Consider the following 14,594-nt stretch of genomic DNA (forward strand, 5'->3'; position numbering starts at 1 on the left):
TGTTCTTGTTTGGTGTGTCCATATTTGAAAAGCTATAACCGGAAGTTATTTTTCTTCGGACTAGCTCCCTGGCGCTATTACTCCGATTCATGCAAATGACAGAGGTGGAACGCGCAGCTGGGGCAAGCTGAAGCTGGGGACGTTGTCCCAACGGTAAATTGTTGTTTTTATCCCCGGACGACTTGGGATGGCAGCGAGCACAGAGGCCCCGGAGCCTTGGTATCTGGCTCTGCTGGGCTTTGCGGAACATTTCCGCACGTCGAGTCCTCCAAAGATCCGACTCTGCGTCCACTGTCTGCAAGCAGTGTTTCAGTTCAAGCCGCCCCCGAGGGTCGAGGCCCGGACTCACCTCCAGCTGGGCTCGGTGCTGTACCGCCACACAAAGAACAGCGAGCTGGCCCAGAGTCACCTGGAGAAAGCGGTGAGCAGCACTGATGATCAGTACTAGAAACACCACCACCGTTTTATGATCACTGCACCACCCAGGGTCCACCGTGCTCTCACTGATGATCTGTTTCCTTTTTTTTCTTCCTTAGTGGTTCATATCACAGCAGATATCCTTTTTCATGTGCAGTATTAAAACCCATGCAACCCGTTTTTGTTTTTTTAAGTTGTGCCACTTAAGCATCTCCTTAAAACCAGGTGAGTTTTCACATTGTAGGTTGCATCTTTAACAACACCTATCAGATCTCTCAGTTTGAAGATGTCAAGTTTGAGGCAGCGAGTATTCTCTCCGAGTTTTACTGTCAACAGGTATGTACATCCATGTTATCATCATCTTCCCTGTTTGTAAAAAAAAACAATGCTTGGACAAACTTTTGCAGAGGTGCATTTGTTTATTTTATTGGGTTTTGCTCGCAGTGACGGCATACTCACTGCTGTACCGCTGAGCACACCTGAGTCACGTGCAAGCCTTGTGTTCAGAACTCAGAGATAACAACCTGAAAAACCTCTGGCCAATAATCTGAATGAATAAAATGCATGCTCTCATGCATGTGTGTTTGTGTATATATAACTGTCTATGTGCCATGTTGATGTCATGTTAGCATCCTCTCTTGTCTACTCTATTCTGTACACTGAGAGCAAAGAAGTAACTGGAGCTTAATTCTTTGTGCGTGTACACATAGTTGATCAATAAAGCTGATTCTGATTCCAATTAGATTGTGACTTAAAGTCAAGAGAAAATGAATTCAGATTCTTTCAATTACTTATTTGCTTCTTTCTCCAAGAACTTGGTGGACTCTGCAAAGCCGGTGCTGCGGAAGGCCATCCAGATCTCCCAGCAAACTCCCTACTGGCACTGCAGGCTGCTTTTTCAGCTGGCAGTAAGAAACCTCTCAACATTACAAACCTACTCGTGCCCGTTATGTTAATTTGAAGCGCGGCTGATGTATGAGCGCAATGTTGTTCTGTCTCCTTCAGCAACTGCACGCACTGGAGAAAGATTTGGTGTCCGCCTGTGACCTATTAGGAGTTGGAGCAGAGTACGCAAGAGTCATGGGATCAGAATACACGAGGTAAACGGGTCAGATTTCTGTTTTCCGAGTGAGATAAGTGATTCATCCGTGGTCATGCATTTACTCACGTTAAGTTTGTTCTTTCATTTTCCCACAGAGCCCTCTTCTTGTTAAGCAAAGGAATGGTAAGCTTAAATCATTCTCCTCTAACTAAAAGCGCTCGATGTGTTAACTTGTGTTGTTTTCTGATTATGCAGCTTCTTAATGTGTGTTTGTGGCTCTGTAGCTACTGCTGATGGAGAGGAAGCTGAGCGAGGTCCACCCGCTGCTGACACTATGTGGGACCATTGTGGAGAACTGGCAGGGAAACCCCATTCAGAAGGAGTCGCTGAGAGTTTTCTTCCTGGTATTGCAGGTTACACACTACTTGGATGCTGGACAGGTATTCCCGTGGTTCATTACCGGCTCTAAATAGATACGTTATTGTTGAAGTTTCACAAAAATGTAAGAAACATCTATTTTAAATCAAGTTTTTTTTTTTTAACCCCATAACTTGTGCCAGATATCAAATATAAATCTGTATGCTTTTACATTATGCTAAAATGATGCTCAGAGCAAAGTTAAAGCTGCAGTGTGTAAAATCTCACCACTAGATGTCAGTAGATTGCAGATTGCGGATAACTAAGTTCTGTCTTCTTATCCATCCCAATTCAAATGCATAATTCCAGCGACGGTGGCCTCTGTAGGGCAAACAACTCTCACCTCCGCTCATCTGTAATCAGTGTAGGCTGTCTGTCCGCTGTTTACCTCAGATATCAATATGTGTCCACATCTATTTAGTGTATTGGAGGCTGTGAAGCTTTGTAAAAGGATATTGGCTGTTGAGTCAGTGAAGCTTCTGTTCGATAACAGCATTACTGTGATGAGTTGTTGAGGATATGCTGAACTTTTCTGCCAGTAAACGCTGCTCTATTTGCTGTTGTTAGCCAGCATTGGTGAAACTTTCGTTAAAGTGGGTCTAACATCGCTGGGCTCTGATGTTTGGTGAATAAACCCTCATGTGGTGAGAGAGTGTAATCAGTTTATCGCAGGAAAAGTGGAATTTTCAGGACACTCGAGCCTGGCAATAATGTTAGCTTATAACCAGCTGCTGATGTTGTTTAGCCATCTTATTGTCAGCTACCTGGAGATAAGATGCTTGTGTGCGTTTTTTGTGTGTTAGAGCCCTGACTTCAGTTCATAGATGAGGCTTCAGGTGTTGAGGAGGTTTTATCTAGATGTCGGTGGGTTATCTCTTTCCTTCACGCTTTCACTTCTTCGGTGACGGGGCCCCTTCTCTGACAAGAAAACACATTTATGATTCTTCATATCTGGAGTCTGGAAGTGCAGGCACGATTTGCTTCCACGTCACAGGAACGGCTACGACTTCTCTTCTCCCTGACCTTTGGTGTCCTACTTATGCGGCTGGTCTCTAGCCACATACATAAAACTGGATTTGGTGAAAGGTCCACTGTATTTAAGATTAAAGGGTAACATGTCAGCTTCTACTCACTGGTGCCTGCTCCTACTTATTTTTAATGGATTAATTCTCAAGTTATGAGAATGCATACATTTGTTGGAAGGCATATTTACACACTAATCACTGTATAAAAAGAGTATTCAATTTTATTTTTTCTTTTAAATGACCGACTGTAACCTTCAAAGTGTCTGTGCACGTGTCGGATTCAGGTAAAGAGCGTGAAGCCCTGTCTGAAGCAGCTGCAGCAGTGCATCCAGACCATCTCCACTCTCCACGACGATGAGATCCTTCCCACTAATCCAGCAGCCCTTTTCCACTGGCTGCCCAAGGAGCACATGTGTGTGCTTGTGTATCTGGTGAGATGCTGTTACTGACACACAGCTTGCGAAAGACTCTGAAAGTATAGTGCAAAAGCAGATAACGTTTTGTGTAATATCGCTTGTTTGTTTTTGTCTGAAAAGGTGACTGTGATGCACTCCATGCAGGCGGGATACTTGGAGAAAGCACAGAAGTACACAGACAAGGCGCTCATGCAGCTGGAGAAGCTGAAGAGTAAGTTTGATGGCGTACACTCGCTTATTATTTCCTACTTGATGATGGTGTTAATCAATCACCTCCGATTTGTGTGCTCAAAGTGCTGGACAGCAGTCCCATCCTGTCCACGTTTCAAGTCATCCTGCTGGAGCATATCATCATGTGCCGGCTGGTCACTGGACACAAGGCCACAGCTTTACAAGAAGTGAGTCACCAGCTGTAGAGATTTTATCCTTACGTTGTCAGATGAATGATTCTGGATAAAAGCATAGATTCTGTGACATTAACGTACTTTGGAGATTCTCAGCAGTTTGCAGTTGTAGCTTAAGATTGCAATGGTTTGTGTTCAGATTTCTCAGGTTTGCCAGCTGTGCCAGCAGTCACCCAGGCTGTTTACCAACCACGCAGCCCAGCTTCATACACTCCTGGTAAGTCTGCAGTTAAAGAAAATGCACATGAGCAGCAGCTGTGAGCACTTCTATGAAAGCAGAGGTTTTGGTAGCTTCGTGGTCTGGAGCATTCAGGTGTGTTTTAACACAGCACGAAGAAGGAAGGACATCAGCAGTGACATTAAAGGAACAATTTTTGCTGCCCATCAGTCTGGGAAGTGAGTCACTGAAGTTCATTCTACACTGAGGATGATTATTCACCCCAAGGTCAGCGCGTGTACTGCTCAGAGAAACTGCAGAAACACTCAAGAGCTACATCTCAGACTGCAGACCTCAGTTGGCACATTAGAAAACTATATACCAAAGTATTATAGAGTCAGATGTGAAGCCATCTGCCACACAGATAAAGGTTGGCTGACAGTGAGTCATGCAGTGGGAAAATGATCCCAAGGAAACCTACAACAGTGGCCGAGTCAAAGTCCAGACTTTAACCCGACTGAAAGTCTGTGCTGGGACCTTAAGAGAGCTGTGCATAAGTGAATGCTCACAAACCTCCACGAGATGAAGCAACGTTGTGAAGAAGAGTGGGTTAAAATTCCTCCAAAGCAACACGAGAGATTGAAGTCATACAGAAAATGTTCACTTCAAGTTATTACTGCTAGAAGTGCTTCTACAAGCTATTGAATCATTAGGTGTACTTAGTTTTTCACACACTGGTTCTGGATTTTGACTCCATCATCTTTGCTGTTGATCACGAACCTGATTAAGGACCAGATGGTTCTTTTATTTTTTTTACGTCTGATATGTAAAATGTCAGCTTTGAAACTGCGTACGTTCTTTTTTACATGACTGATGATACAAAGCTTTATGGAAAATAGGACATTCAGTGCATTTCAGAAGACTGATGCTATAAAAAGAAGTTCAGCAGAAGTATCTACATTGGTCCCTGATGCATGTACAACCTTCCCATTTACGATCTGTGCTTTTTCAAGGTTTCAGTTAAATCCCAATGAAATGTGTCACATAAGTGTGCACTTGTGGTTGATGTTCTATAGCTTATGGTTCTGTTCAAGTGCCTCTCTAACTGCTCGCTTACTGTTTACAAACTACAACTGTCTCATTTAATATGAAGCATTAACACCTGTTTTCTCTTCTTGTGTCTCAGGGCCTGTACTGTATCTCAGTGAACTGCATGGACAATGCTGAAGCCCAGTTCACTGCAGCTCTGCAGGTGAGTTTCGTCATCGCCATCAGCTCCGGATTTGTTTGTCCTTTCATTTCTTTTTAGATCCCAAGTCCCAGGTGCATTGTGAACTCGCCATGAACTCTTCGGGTTATCCAGATACTGGAAACCCGGTAGGATACCAAACATCTGTTTGTATCAGTTCATGCACGGCTAACTTTTTTACACAAAGTGACCGTCTGTCAGCAATGACTGTAATTTTATTATTATTTTTTGGCTCTGTGGTGTTCAGATAGCTCTGTGCTGTCAGTGAGTCCCTGTGTCTCTTTCCTCTGTTAGATGACGACACATCAGGAACTGTGGACGTTCATTGTGACAAACCTGGCAAGCGTCTACATTCGGGAAGGGAACAGACATCAAGAGGTTTGAAAGTTGCTGCTTTAGTAGTATTTAAATTCCTTTTTTTTTTTTTTTTTTTTAAATAAATGTTTGCCTCCTTTGGTTTAAATTCCCTTTTCTGTGTGTGTGTTTGTGTTTTTTTTATTAACAGCTATATAGCCTTTTAGAGAGGATTAACCCTGATCACAACTTTCCTGTCAGGTAACTATAGAGGCTGCATAGACAAACACATTGTGCAGATTTGTTACTTTTTTGGCATTTTTTATTGTTTTAAAATAAAATAACTGACTTTTTCAGCTCTCATTGCCTTCGAGCTGCAGCGTTTTACATCAGAGGGCTCCTGTCTTTCTTTCAGGGACGTTACAACGAGGCAAAGTAAGTTACTTTTTTTAATATTCTGTTCTTGTTGTTTGGGATGAGGGAGATTATCGTGAAAATTTATATCAACAGGAGATTTCTAAGGGAGACTCTGAAGATGTCTAATGCAGAGGATCTAAACAGGCTGATGGCGTGCTCGCTCGTCCTACTGGGCCACATCTTCTTTGTTCTAGGCAACCACAGGGTGAGACTGCAAACCACCGCATGTTCTGCACGTTAGACCACGCACGCTGTGGCACAGTTATTTTAGGACTGCGGATGTGATCGCGACTTCATTTCTTTTTTCCAGGAAAGCAACAACATGGTGGTTCCTGCCATGCAGCTGGCAAGCAAGATCCCAGACATGTCTGTGCAGCTCTGGTCTTCGGCACTTCTTAAAGGTACAGCTGTCACAGAGCCTTTCTTCAATTTTTGTGTTATGGTCAGTTTATGGGATAAAATTAATTTACCTAAGATGGGTCCAAATAGTTTGTAATCTCGAGAGGAGTTTTATGAGCTAAAATCCCTCTTAAGATTACAAACAACAAAATTGTGACAATATTTGGCCTGAAGGGGTCGCAATGGACAAGCGCTGTGTTTGGAGTAGTTCAACCTGAAGAATACATTCAGTTGTGAACCTTAAAGAAGTTATTATGAGAGATGATGTTTCAACTTAATTATTAAGTTTAGCTCATCGGACTGAAGGACCAATGAGCTAGTGTCACGACACAGTGATTACCCAATGGGTCTTCACCCAAACTGCCCTAAAGGTCATGGTCATTTTGAGGGCCCCTTTCCATTTTCAGAGCATAACTGTCATGCACATTAGTCACAGGGTCACACAGTCAGAGATTCTCTGTGCTGATAAATTGTGTATGCACAAAATGAGGAAAGGACTCCATGAAATGATGTGATAGCTTTGTCACATGTTTCATCATTTTAGTCATGATCATGGAGGGATCCTATTGGTCGACTCCCAGATTAGAAAGGTGTGGTATGGAGCTTTTGTCACCATTATGCTGACATCAGTGACAAGCTCATATCTTCACATATTTTCATGATTTTTATCACCATAGTTACTTCTGACTATGTAGCCATAAACTTTGTGAACTCAAACATTTCTGTTTGCGAGCCTCCTCCACCTGCAGTGGGGTTTTATTCTCATTAGTCGGTGCAGTACAGCCAAGCAGTGTAAATGTATCACTTTGTTTTTGAACACTTCACAGTCCTGTGAGTAGTGTTTGAGCATGAGCTACTATGTGACTGCGCAAAACTCTCAAGCCACCTCTTATTTCATTATATTTTGCTCTGAAAATAGGAAACAAATGCAGTGGTTTATTGAAACATGTACAAATATACATGGGAATACAGTATATAAGGCAAAAACAGAGTTTGTACACTTCTAACAAGCTTAAAAGTCCACATCTGGTTTGACAATCTTTAATCATTAACACAGGCTGAACTGTCTAGGCAGCTTTCTTGTAATTTATTTAAGTAGTCTGCAGGAATATTTCTTTACACTTCCTTGAAGGACATTCAAAGCTCTTCTTTGGATGTTTCTGCCTTTTTGTTCTGTTCTCTGTGAAGATGATCCCACACTGCTTCAATATTGTTGATGTCTGGGTTTTTGGGAAGCCAGTCCATATCCACTGATATCCAGGCATGCTTTTATTTTATCGGCAGTGTGTTTGGGATCGTCGTCATGCTGAAAAATGAAGCCTTTGGCAGTTTAGTGCTTTTATTTCATGGTGTATCTGAATCTGATGGTACAGGTGAATTTATAATTCCATCAATTTTGACTATATCCCCAATGCCAGTGGCTGAAAAGGAAGCTCAAACATGACAGAGCCTCCACCGTGTTTTACAGCTGGCTGTAAACGCTCACTGTTGTACCTCTCTCCTCACCTCATCCACACAAATCGATAAAAATTTAAATCTCTCCATAAAATCTTCGCCACTGATTGTCAGTCCAGCTCTTGTGTAGTTTGGCATGCCTCAGCCTTTCCTCCTTGTTTCCCTTCCTTAAGAATGACTTTTTGACAGCCACCCCTTCTACTGAGACCATTTCTGATGAGGCTTCACTGAACAGTAGATGGATCAGCTGAAGATCCAGATGCATCTCTCAGGTCTTTACTGAATTCTTTCCTACTTCTTAAGGATATTACTTTCAGATTCTGTTCATCTGCTGTGGATAGTTTTAGTCTTGCAACTTGTTCCTCCACTTGTCCAGTGTCCTCAACTTTTTTAAGAACACACTGCACACCAAGTTGAGATATGCCAAGTTTTTATCTAACAGCTTTTTCAGAATCACCTTGTTATTGCAAAAATATCTTATGCCTGTCGAACCGGAGTTTTTTTGTTTGTTTTGTTTTGTCTTAAGGCACTTTGGTGCATAGAGATACGGTTTAAAATTGGTTCTTTGTGCAGTTTTCTGTTATGTGTATACACAACACTGGTTCATCCCCATCCCCTTCATCCCAAGTTTTTGTTTTTTTTATCCTTGAGTGATTCAAAGGTCAGTGTTAAGTGGCATAACAAAGAAAACAAACACATTAGCCTGAAAATGGTCGGATACAAGGAATGGCCTAAAAAGTGAGTGAAAAAGCAGCCAAAGACCAAAGAAGAGCTCTGAAAGACCTTCAGAAAGCTTGAACAACTATTGCTCAAGAGCACTTTATGAAACTACAAGAACGTCTGGCTCCTTAGAAGAAAACATAAAGCAATGAGAGGTGACTCGAGACTTTTCACGGTACTCTGTTGGTGGGCCACCTGTTATCTAGCCCATCCCCCTTATAGCACCATAATAGTTAACAGTTAGTTAGCTTATTTTCAGTAACAACAAAAAGAAAAAAACAGAACATTGTAACTTTGATGAATATGGTATTTATTTGTGGATTCTCTTATTTGACAGCTTTAGCTTGGTGTAATGGATAACCCAGTGGTTGATAATTAACAGTAATTTGTTTATTTTAGTCAAAATTCATGATGTGATCATGATAAATAAACTCCATGGCTCCACGGCTACAGCACAGTACACAATGCCCGTTACGTTTCTTTGAACTACATTGTTATTTTTGGCCAAGTGAACATACTAAGAACGCACCATCGCCTTCCTGGCACAGTTGTCGCTCCCTTCGAATAACAAAAGCGCTTTTTGATTTCCAGCTGATCATTTTGCACCAGTATTCGGTTCACGGTGAAAGATCCCTTGCAGAAAGGGCAGTGATATGCATTTCTCAGCCAGTTATAGCATCAATAAATCACAGAGTAATGAAGCCACAACTGAATTAGAACTGAACGAAGCTTGGGGAAAAACAAGTGGGTGAAAAATCATTTAATCACAGTACACACACGCACACATACGGCGCATTCTAGGTTTGGAAATGGTGTTTGGATCCAAAATAATTTAACAATCATCAGCATACACAATTAATCTTTTCCCAGCAGATTTGAACAAGGCTTGTGGAAACACCATGGACGCCCACGAGGCCGCGCAGATGCATCAGAACTTCTCCCAGCAGCTCCTGCAGGACCACATCGCAGCCTGCAGCCTCCCTGAACACAACCTCATCAGTGTGAGCACATCATCAATCAGTCACACTATAAACAGTGAGTCACTCCACCCTGGTTGGGTTTTCAAAGGAACCTCTGTTTTGTGTTTCAGTGGACAGACGGCCTCCCTCCTGTGCAGTTCCAGCCTCAGAATGGACCCACGACCAGCCTGGGCAGCCTACTCTGAGAACTCGATGCCACAGTGACGGAGAAAATGAGAGACAGAGCAGCTGCTGCAGACAAAACGGTTAAAGAAAACTGAGGTGTCTGAAAGTAGAAGCAGCTGATAAAAGGGTAAAAAAAAAAAAGAGCGAGAGAGAGAAAGGAGAAGTAATGAATTTAAGGGAAAAAGTGAGGCACACTGCACTGTGTCATTTGGCAGACTTCCATTTGGTGCTTTCCTTCATCGTTTTTGGGGCACTGGGGCATCACAGCTGGGTTTGACTGGGTTAAAGTGCCCCTGTTGTGGTTCTTTATAGGCTCATACTCACTAGAATAGTTTTTCACACATTCATATTTTTTACACTGTACACTGCAGCGGTGCCACTTTTCACCCACTGTCTGAAGCACTCGGTTTTAAAAGCCCTTTGCATACCGACTTTGCCTGCCTTTTACCTTCTTTCTGAAATTTACCTGAAACCACAACACTGATGTGCTTTTAGCCAATGTGAACAGTGACTTTTATCGAACAGCGATTTTAGCAGCAGAGAGCAACGGGAGGAAAGATGGTTTCAAAGTGATGGCTAGTTTGCTTTAGTCGTACTGAGGTGGGTTTGTGTGAAGATCTGTAAATGAGTTTTGTTTGGGGTGTTAGAACAGGCAGTACATGTGAATGAAGAGAGTTGGAGAGAACAACAGTACTGTTAGCCACATTAGCCACACAGCATACAAACACTAAGCTTATAGAGATTTTCCTCATGTTGTGGGGACATTGCAGTAACTCTCAGAGTGTATGAAGACCACCTGATACATTTTTAAGTTGGCAGAAGTGGATGCAGAATAACAGCTGACTGCATCTGGATTTAATCAGCTCTTTAATCTTTGTCTGTGGGTGTGTCACACTAGTCATCATGCATGCATGCATTGTGTTATACACAGTGAGGTAGAAAGCCTGGACTGTAAACTGGCGTTTCAGGAAGTTCTGTTATTGAGAATAACTCCAGTTTGACACTAACGTTGGTCTTTGTAACTTTGCGAGGCTTTTAACTCCATTAAAGCATAACAGAGTCACTTTGAATGTTTTCAGAAAACACTGGGTTCTTTTAAATACCTCAAATAATAATGGAAGTGAGTGAGTACTGTGTGTTGCTGCTAACATAGGCTAGTATAAAAACTGTGTGTGGCTTTTTTCTGAGCAACAGACTCCACTGAGCACACCTGTGATGCCCACCACCTGACCTGCTTCTTTCTGTATGAAACAAAAAACAAAAGATCTGCAGTTTTGTTGAACTTTTCTTTTAAATTCACCCGCGTTGTTCCACGAACGTGACAGACGCAGTTCGTCTCTTAACCTTTGTTCCAAACCACCATGAATGTGTTCTTATATTAAGTCAAATAAAGCTTTTGGTTTTGAAGAGTTTGTTTTAAAGTCGAACCAGTGGCCAGACAGATGCGTTTAGCTTGTCGTTTCGTTGTGCACGAGTTCAGTATTTGTCTCTTTAAAAGCACAGGCCGACAGACTTTGATAGAGTATTTGTCAGGATATATTTGGATACGCATTACAAAGCATACTATGTGTAATTATGTTAATGTTATGCAATGATATGTTTGATATGGCTTACTCGCTGAAAAGGATCAAATGTTTAAAGTTGTATGAAACGGCCAAACCAGCGGAGCATTTTGGAAACATCATAAGAACTTCTTGAACGTCCAGTTGTATGTAAAGTGTAAAATGTGACTGCGATGTCACAAAAAAAGACTAATCTGACATCTTTTGACACTACAGTCTTGCAGCCTGACTGTGCTTCCCTTTAGATTTTTGTCATTTCACTCTCACTGTGTATATCTCTATGCTGTGCACATTTTCCCCGGGTCAACAAACCAGTAATAAGACTAGCATTTCTACTAAAATAGAACCGACTGTTACCTCTTTGCACATGTGCCGTTTCACAATGAAACCTGTAAACGTTTTCAGAGTTATACTGTTTTCCGTTTCACTTATCTCTTCCAGACGATGTCTTTATGTATCTATATTTAAATAACTTATTTATTTAAGGTTTTTTTTGTTTTTTTGCCGACACAGTTTATAATAGTTTTGATATATTATTATTATTATTATTATTATTATTATTATTATTATTATTATTATTATATAGCATGTAGGATATGATTTTTGAATTCATGCTAAAGTAGGAAAAGATTTAATTAGTTAAGACAGTTTTACAAATGTATTTTAAAAATCAACTACTGAGTTTCGTCAGCTGCATAGTGATTATTGCTATAAAGCAAAGACGTTCGGTTGGTACGGTGTGGTTGCCATTTATTTTATTGCCATTTTACAGCATGTGATGAAAGGGAATGTTTAATTTCTGTTCGCCATGTTGTCATTTTCATGACTTAACTTTAACACTTGTATAAATTTTTTTATGAATAAAGATTCTAAAGTTGAATGATTTGTTTGTTTTCACTGAATATGCTTCTACACTTGGATTCACTCTGAAACAACGTGCGGCGCTGCAGCGAGGAGAAAGCCTGATAACTGTGTGTTCAGCACATATGATTGAGTGAAATAATGCCTGCAGAGCCATACCAAAGATTTAGCTGTTTTAGCTTCTCCAGTAGAAGCACACACTCTGCATTACATCACATTGAACTGTGTGGGAAACCAGGCTGATGTGCTGTAATTGAATTATTTTGTCCACATGTTCAGTGCGTCCACTGTGTTTCATAATTCTTGTACATTATTTCAAAAAATGTCCAAAAAACATTGTTGTTTTGTCAGTTTGAAGTCTGCATCGATTTATGCGAGTCGCTTGAATGTGTTAAGAGCAGTCTTCACTTGCACTTGCGTTGGCGCACGGTGATGTCTGTCCGCCTTTTAATTTCCTGGCGTACAGATGGATCGTAGTGGAGGAAAATGCACCAAAAAATGTGAAACCCAAAACTTTGTGCGTGACGTAAAGTCAAAGAGCTGTTTTGCAAAGAATTCTCCAAGTCCACACAGAAGTTAAGTTCAACCACAAGACCTGATTTTAATTATACAGCCTGTCTTCTAAAAGGGTTTGACGTTTTATGAACGCCTGAGATGATGTTTGATTAATGCAGCGGATTCTGAGCTGTGGTGTGGGCCTAACGGCCAGTCCTGGGGAAGCATGGACAACCATGGGGCAGGGGCCGGGGGGGATGAGTGAAAATCAACCAGAAGAGTTTGTTAAAGCCACCATGCTGGAGTTTATTTCTCTATGATTCAACTTGGATTTGTTCTTCTTTTTTTTTACTTGTGTGTGTGGAAATGACAAGTTTTTCCATCTTCTGGAGCCGGTTGACCATCTAAAGACTGGGATAGTTTTATTTTTTAATAGAATTTATCTGTTTTAATCACCCAAACTGAAAAACTTTTAATAGAAAAATTGCAACCCCACTGTATGAAGATAAATTTAATAGGTACTATCTTCTAGTTTGCTTCTTTAGTAGGTTCAATAAACCTAACCATGATGGGTGACAGGTGACCTGGAGGTTAAGACATGCTTAAAAGACAGACATGAATCTTACATTTGATTAATTTAAGGAGAAAAGGTTATGGTGTGAAAAACTACAGTATATGCATCCTTATGTAGGAGTGAGAACAGTGAATAGAAAATAGTAATTTCACATTAAGCCTACTGCTGTACATAACCGCTGTATGTGTTAATAATATCTTTGCAGCGCATGAAAAGTGTGAATGACATCAGGACCACAAGGGAAGTGAAGACCATCACCTGCTCAGACAAAAAGCCAACAAAGGTCTCGTGTTTCAGGTGTGGTGAAAGCTGGGTCCACTTTTAAAACCTCTTCATTTTGGTGAATGAGTTGCAGAAGATGTGAAAAGTGAAAATGTGTGCCACAACATATTCTCAAACCTCAGTACACAAAATTAAAAAGCTACACGTCCACCACTTTACACCTACAGCCCATCATTCACTCTGGATGATGAATTTGGAGCAGTTATTTTGAAAATCAGCCATCTGTCTTCTCTGCTGAGGTAAGGCATGCATGTGAGGTAGGACATGAAGGCACACCGGGGGCAGAGGGAGACAAGGTTTCACTGTTCAGTGAGCAGCCAGCCTGCAGAGTCCTGCCACAGAGGGAGACAGACACACACATGCGCTCGCGCGGTGGAGACTCCATTACATTTTTATCACCGTGATTACGCCAAACTTCATCTGCGTAATCTGATTAGAGAACAGACAGTAATCATTCACACGTTAGAAAGATGGTGCAACATCAGCGCAGTTTACAATGTAAACTGGTGAGGACCCTATAGCACCAATGAAACCCCTAAAACATTGAATGAACACTTAATTGGTGTCAGGCTGAGTTGGTTTAATAGATCCCTTTCTTATAGGTGGTTATGTCAGATCGGCACGCCCGTAGACTCATTTTCCTCTTTAAAGACGCTTAAATTGATTTTTACGCAAGTTGGAGAAAGGCCAGCAGGGTGGGAATCATGAATCCTTCAAAGCTTTTACAAATGAATTCACAGGAACAGCAAACATCTGCGCCCTGACTTCAAATTTATAACTTGTTTAATGTGAAAATGATCAAATAACTCCTTCTGTTCGCTAAATGTGTGCATGCGTGTTAACTTGATGCGCAGTTGCCTTTGTCCGCGTTCAGAAAAAGCACGAAATTTCCACCCACGAACATGAGGTTAGGCAGCCTGACGCAGATACCGGCATTCATCGGAGACCCCCTTACAAAAGCTCATCTTTTCTCAATACCTGATTTCTAGTCAATCTGATCCCAGTACACCTACACCCACCCCCTCTCTCCTCCTTTATTCCTTCGTGCACCGATGCCGCCGGGTGACTGTCTCCACCGAAGGAGGAGGAGGTTACAGTGAGAAGTGAAAACTTTTGGGACGCTCTAGGTGTCTTGGACGTAGCTGCTGAAAGGAGCCATTTCCTGCCAAATAGTGAGCCCGCCTAATCGTGACTGCTGCTGCTACTTCCTGCATTGTTACAGTGCTTAATGAGGATTAAGTTGAAGCTGTCATGTCGTAACGG

At 41.6% G+C, this 14,594-nt stretch overlaps 1 protein-coding gene across 2 annotated transcripts; it reads left to right on the forward strand.

Moving 5' to 3' along the window:
* The first annotated feature begins 68 nt into the window (after window positions 1–68).
* On the forward strand, window positions 69–11,999 carry mau2 (MAU2 sister chromatid cohesion factor). 2 transcript variants are annotated; one of them, XR_014916368.1, is made up of 19 exons: window positions 69–421; window positions 537–551; window positions 685–753; window positions 1,230–1,325; window positions 1,423–1,517; window positions 1,615–1,642; window positions 1,744–1,899; window positions 3,186–3,332; window positions 3,438–3,528; window positions 3,612–3,715; window positions 3,861–3,938; window positions 5,065–5,130; window positions 5,422–5,505; window positions 5,633–5,682; window positions 5,779–5,856; window positions 5,932–6,043; window positions 6,149–6,239; window positions 7,866–7,964; window positions 9,286–9,345. XR_014916368.1 is itself a non-coding variant. In XM_085438972.1 (19 exons), the coding sequence occupies exons 1-19, from the start codon at window positions 188–190 to the stop codon at window positions 9,575–9,577; spliced, it is 1,797 nt and encodes a 598-aa protein (XP_085295098.1). In that variant the 5' UTR covers window positions 69–187; the 3' UTR covers window positions 9,578–11,999. The 2 variants fall into 2 exon arrangements, 1 of the variants encoding a protein (XP_085295098.1); XM_085438972.1 differs by lacking the exon at window positions 7,866–7,964 and adding an exon at window positions 9,503–11,999 and having other exon boundaries at window positions 9,286–9,413.
* The last annotated feature ends 2,595 nt before the right edge of the window (window positions 12,000–14,594 follow it).

The sequence above is a fragment of the Copadichromis virginalis genome, linkage group LG18, assembly GCF_057382275.1.
Source record: "Copadichromis virginalis isolate Kocher_CV1m ecotype Utaka linkage group LG18, C_Virginalis_male_GT1.1, whole genome shotgun sequence".
NCBI classification, from domain to species: domain Eukaryota; kingdom Metazoa; phylum Chordata; class Actinopteri; order Cichliformes; family Cichlidae; genus Copadichromis; species Copadichromis virginalis.

What these genes read in the sequence shown, in the direction of transcription:
- mau2 (XM_085438972.1), top strand. Translation starts at nt 188, where the DNA reads ATGGCAGCGAGCACAGAGGCCCCGGAGCCTTGGTATCTGGCTCTGCTG. An exon ending in AGGCCACAGCTTTACAAGAA is followed by an intron (nt 3,716 to 3,860) that starts GTGAGTCACCAG and finishes GTTTGTGTTCAG; the next exon opens with ATTTCTCAGGTTTGCCAGCT. An exon ending in CTGAACACAACCTCATCAGT is followed by an intron (nt 9,414 to 9,502) that starts GTGAGCACATCA and finishes TTTGTGTTTCAG; the next exon opens with TGGACAGACGGCCTCCCTCC.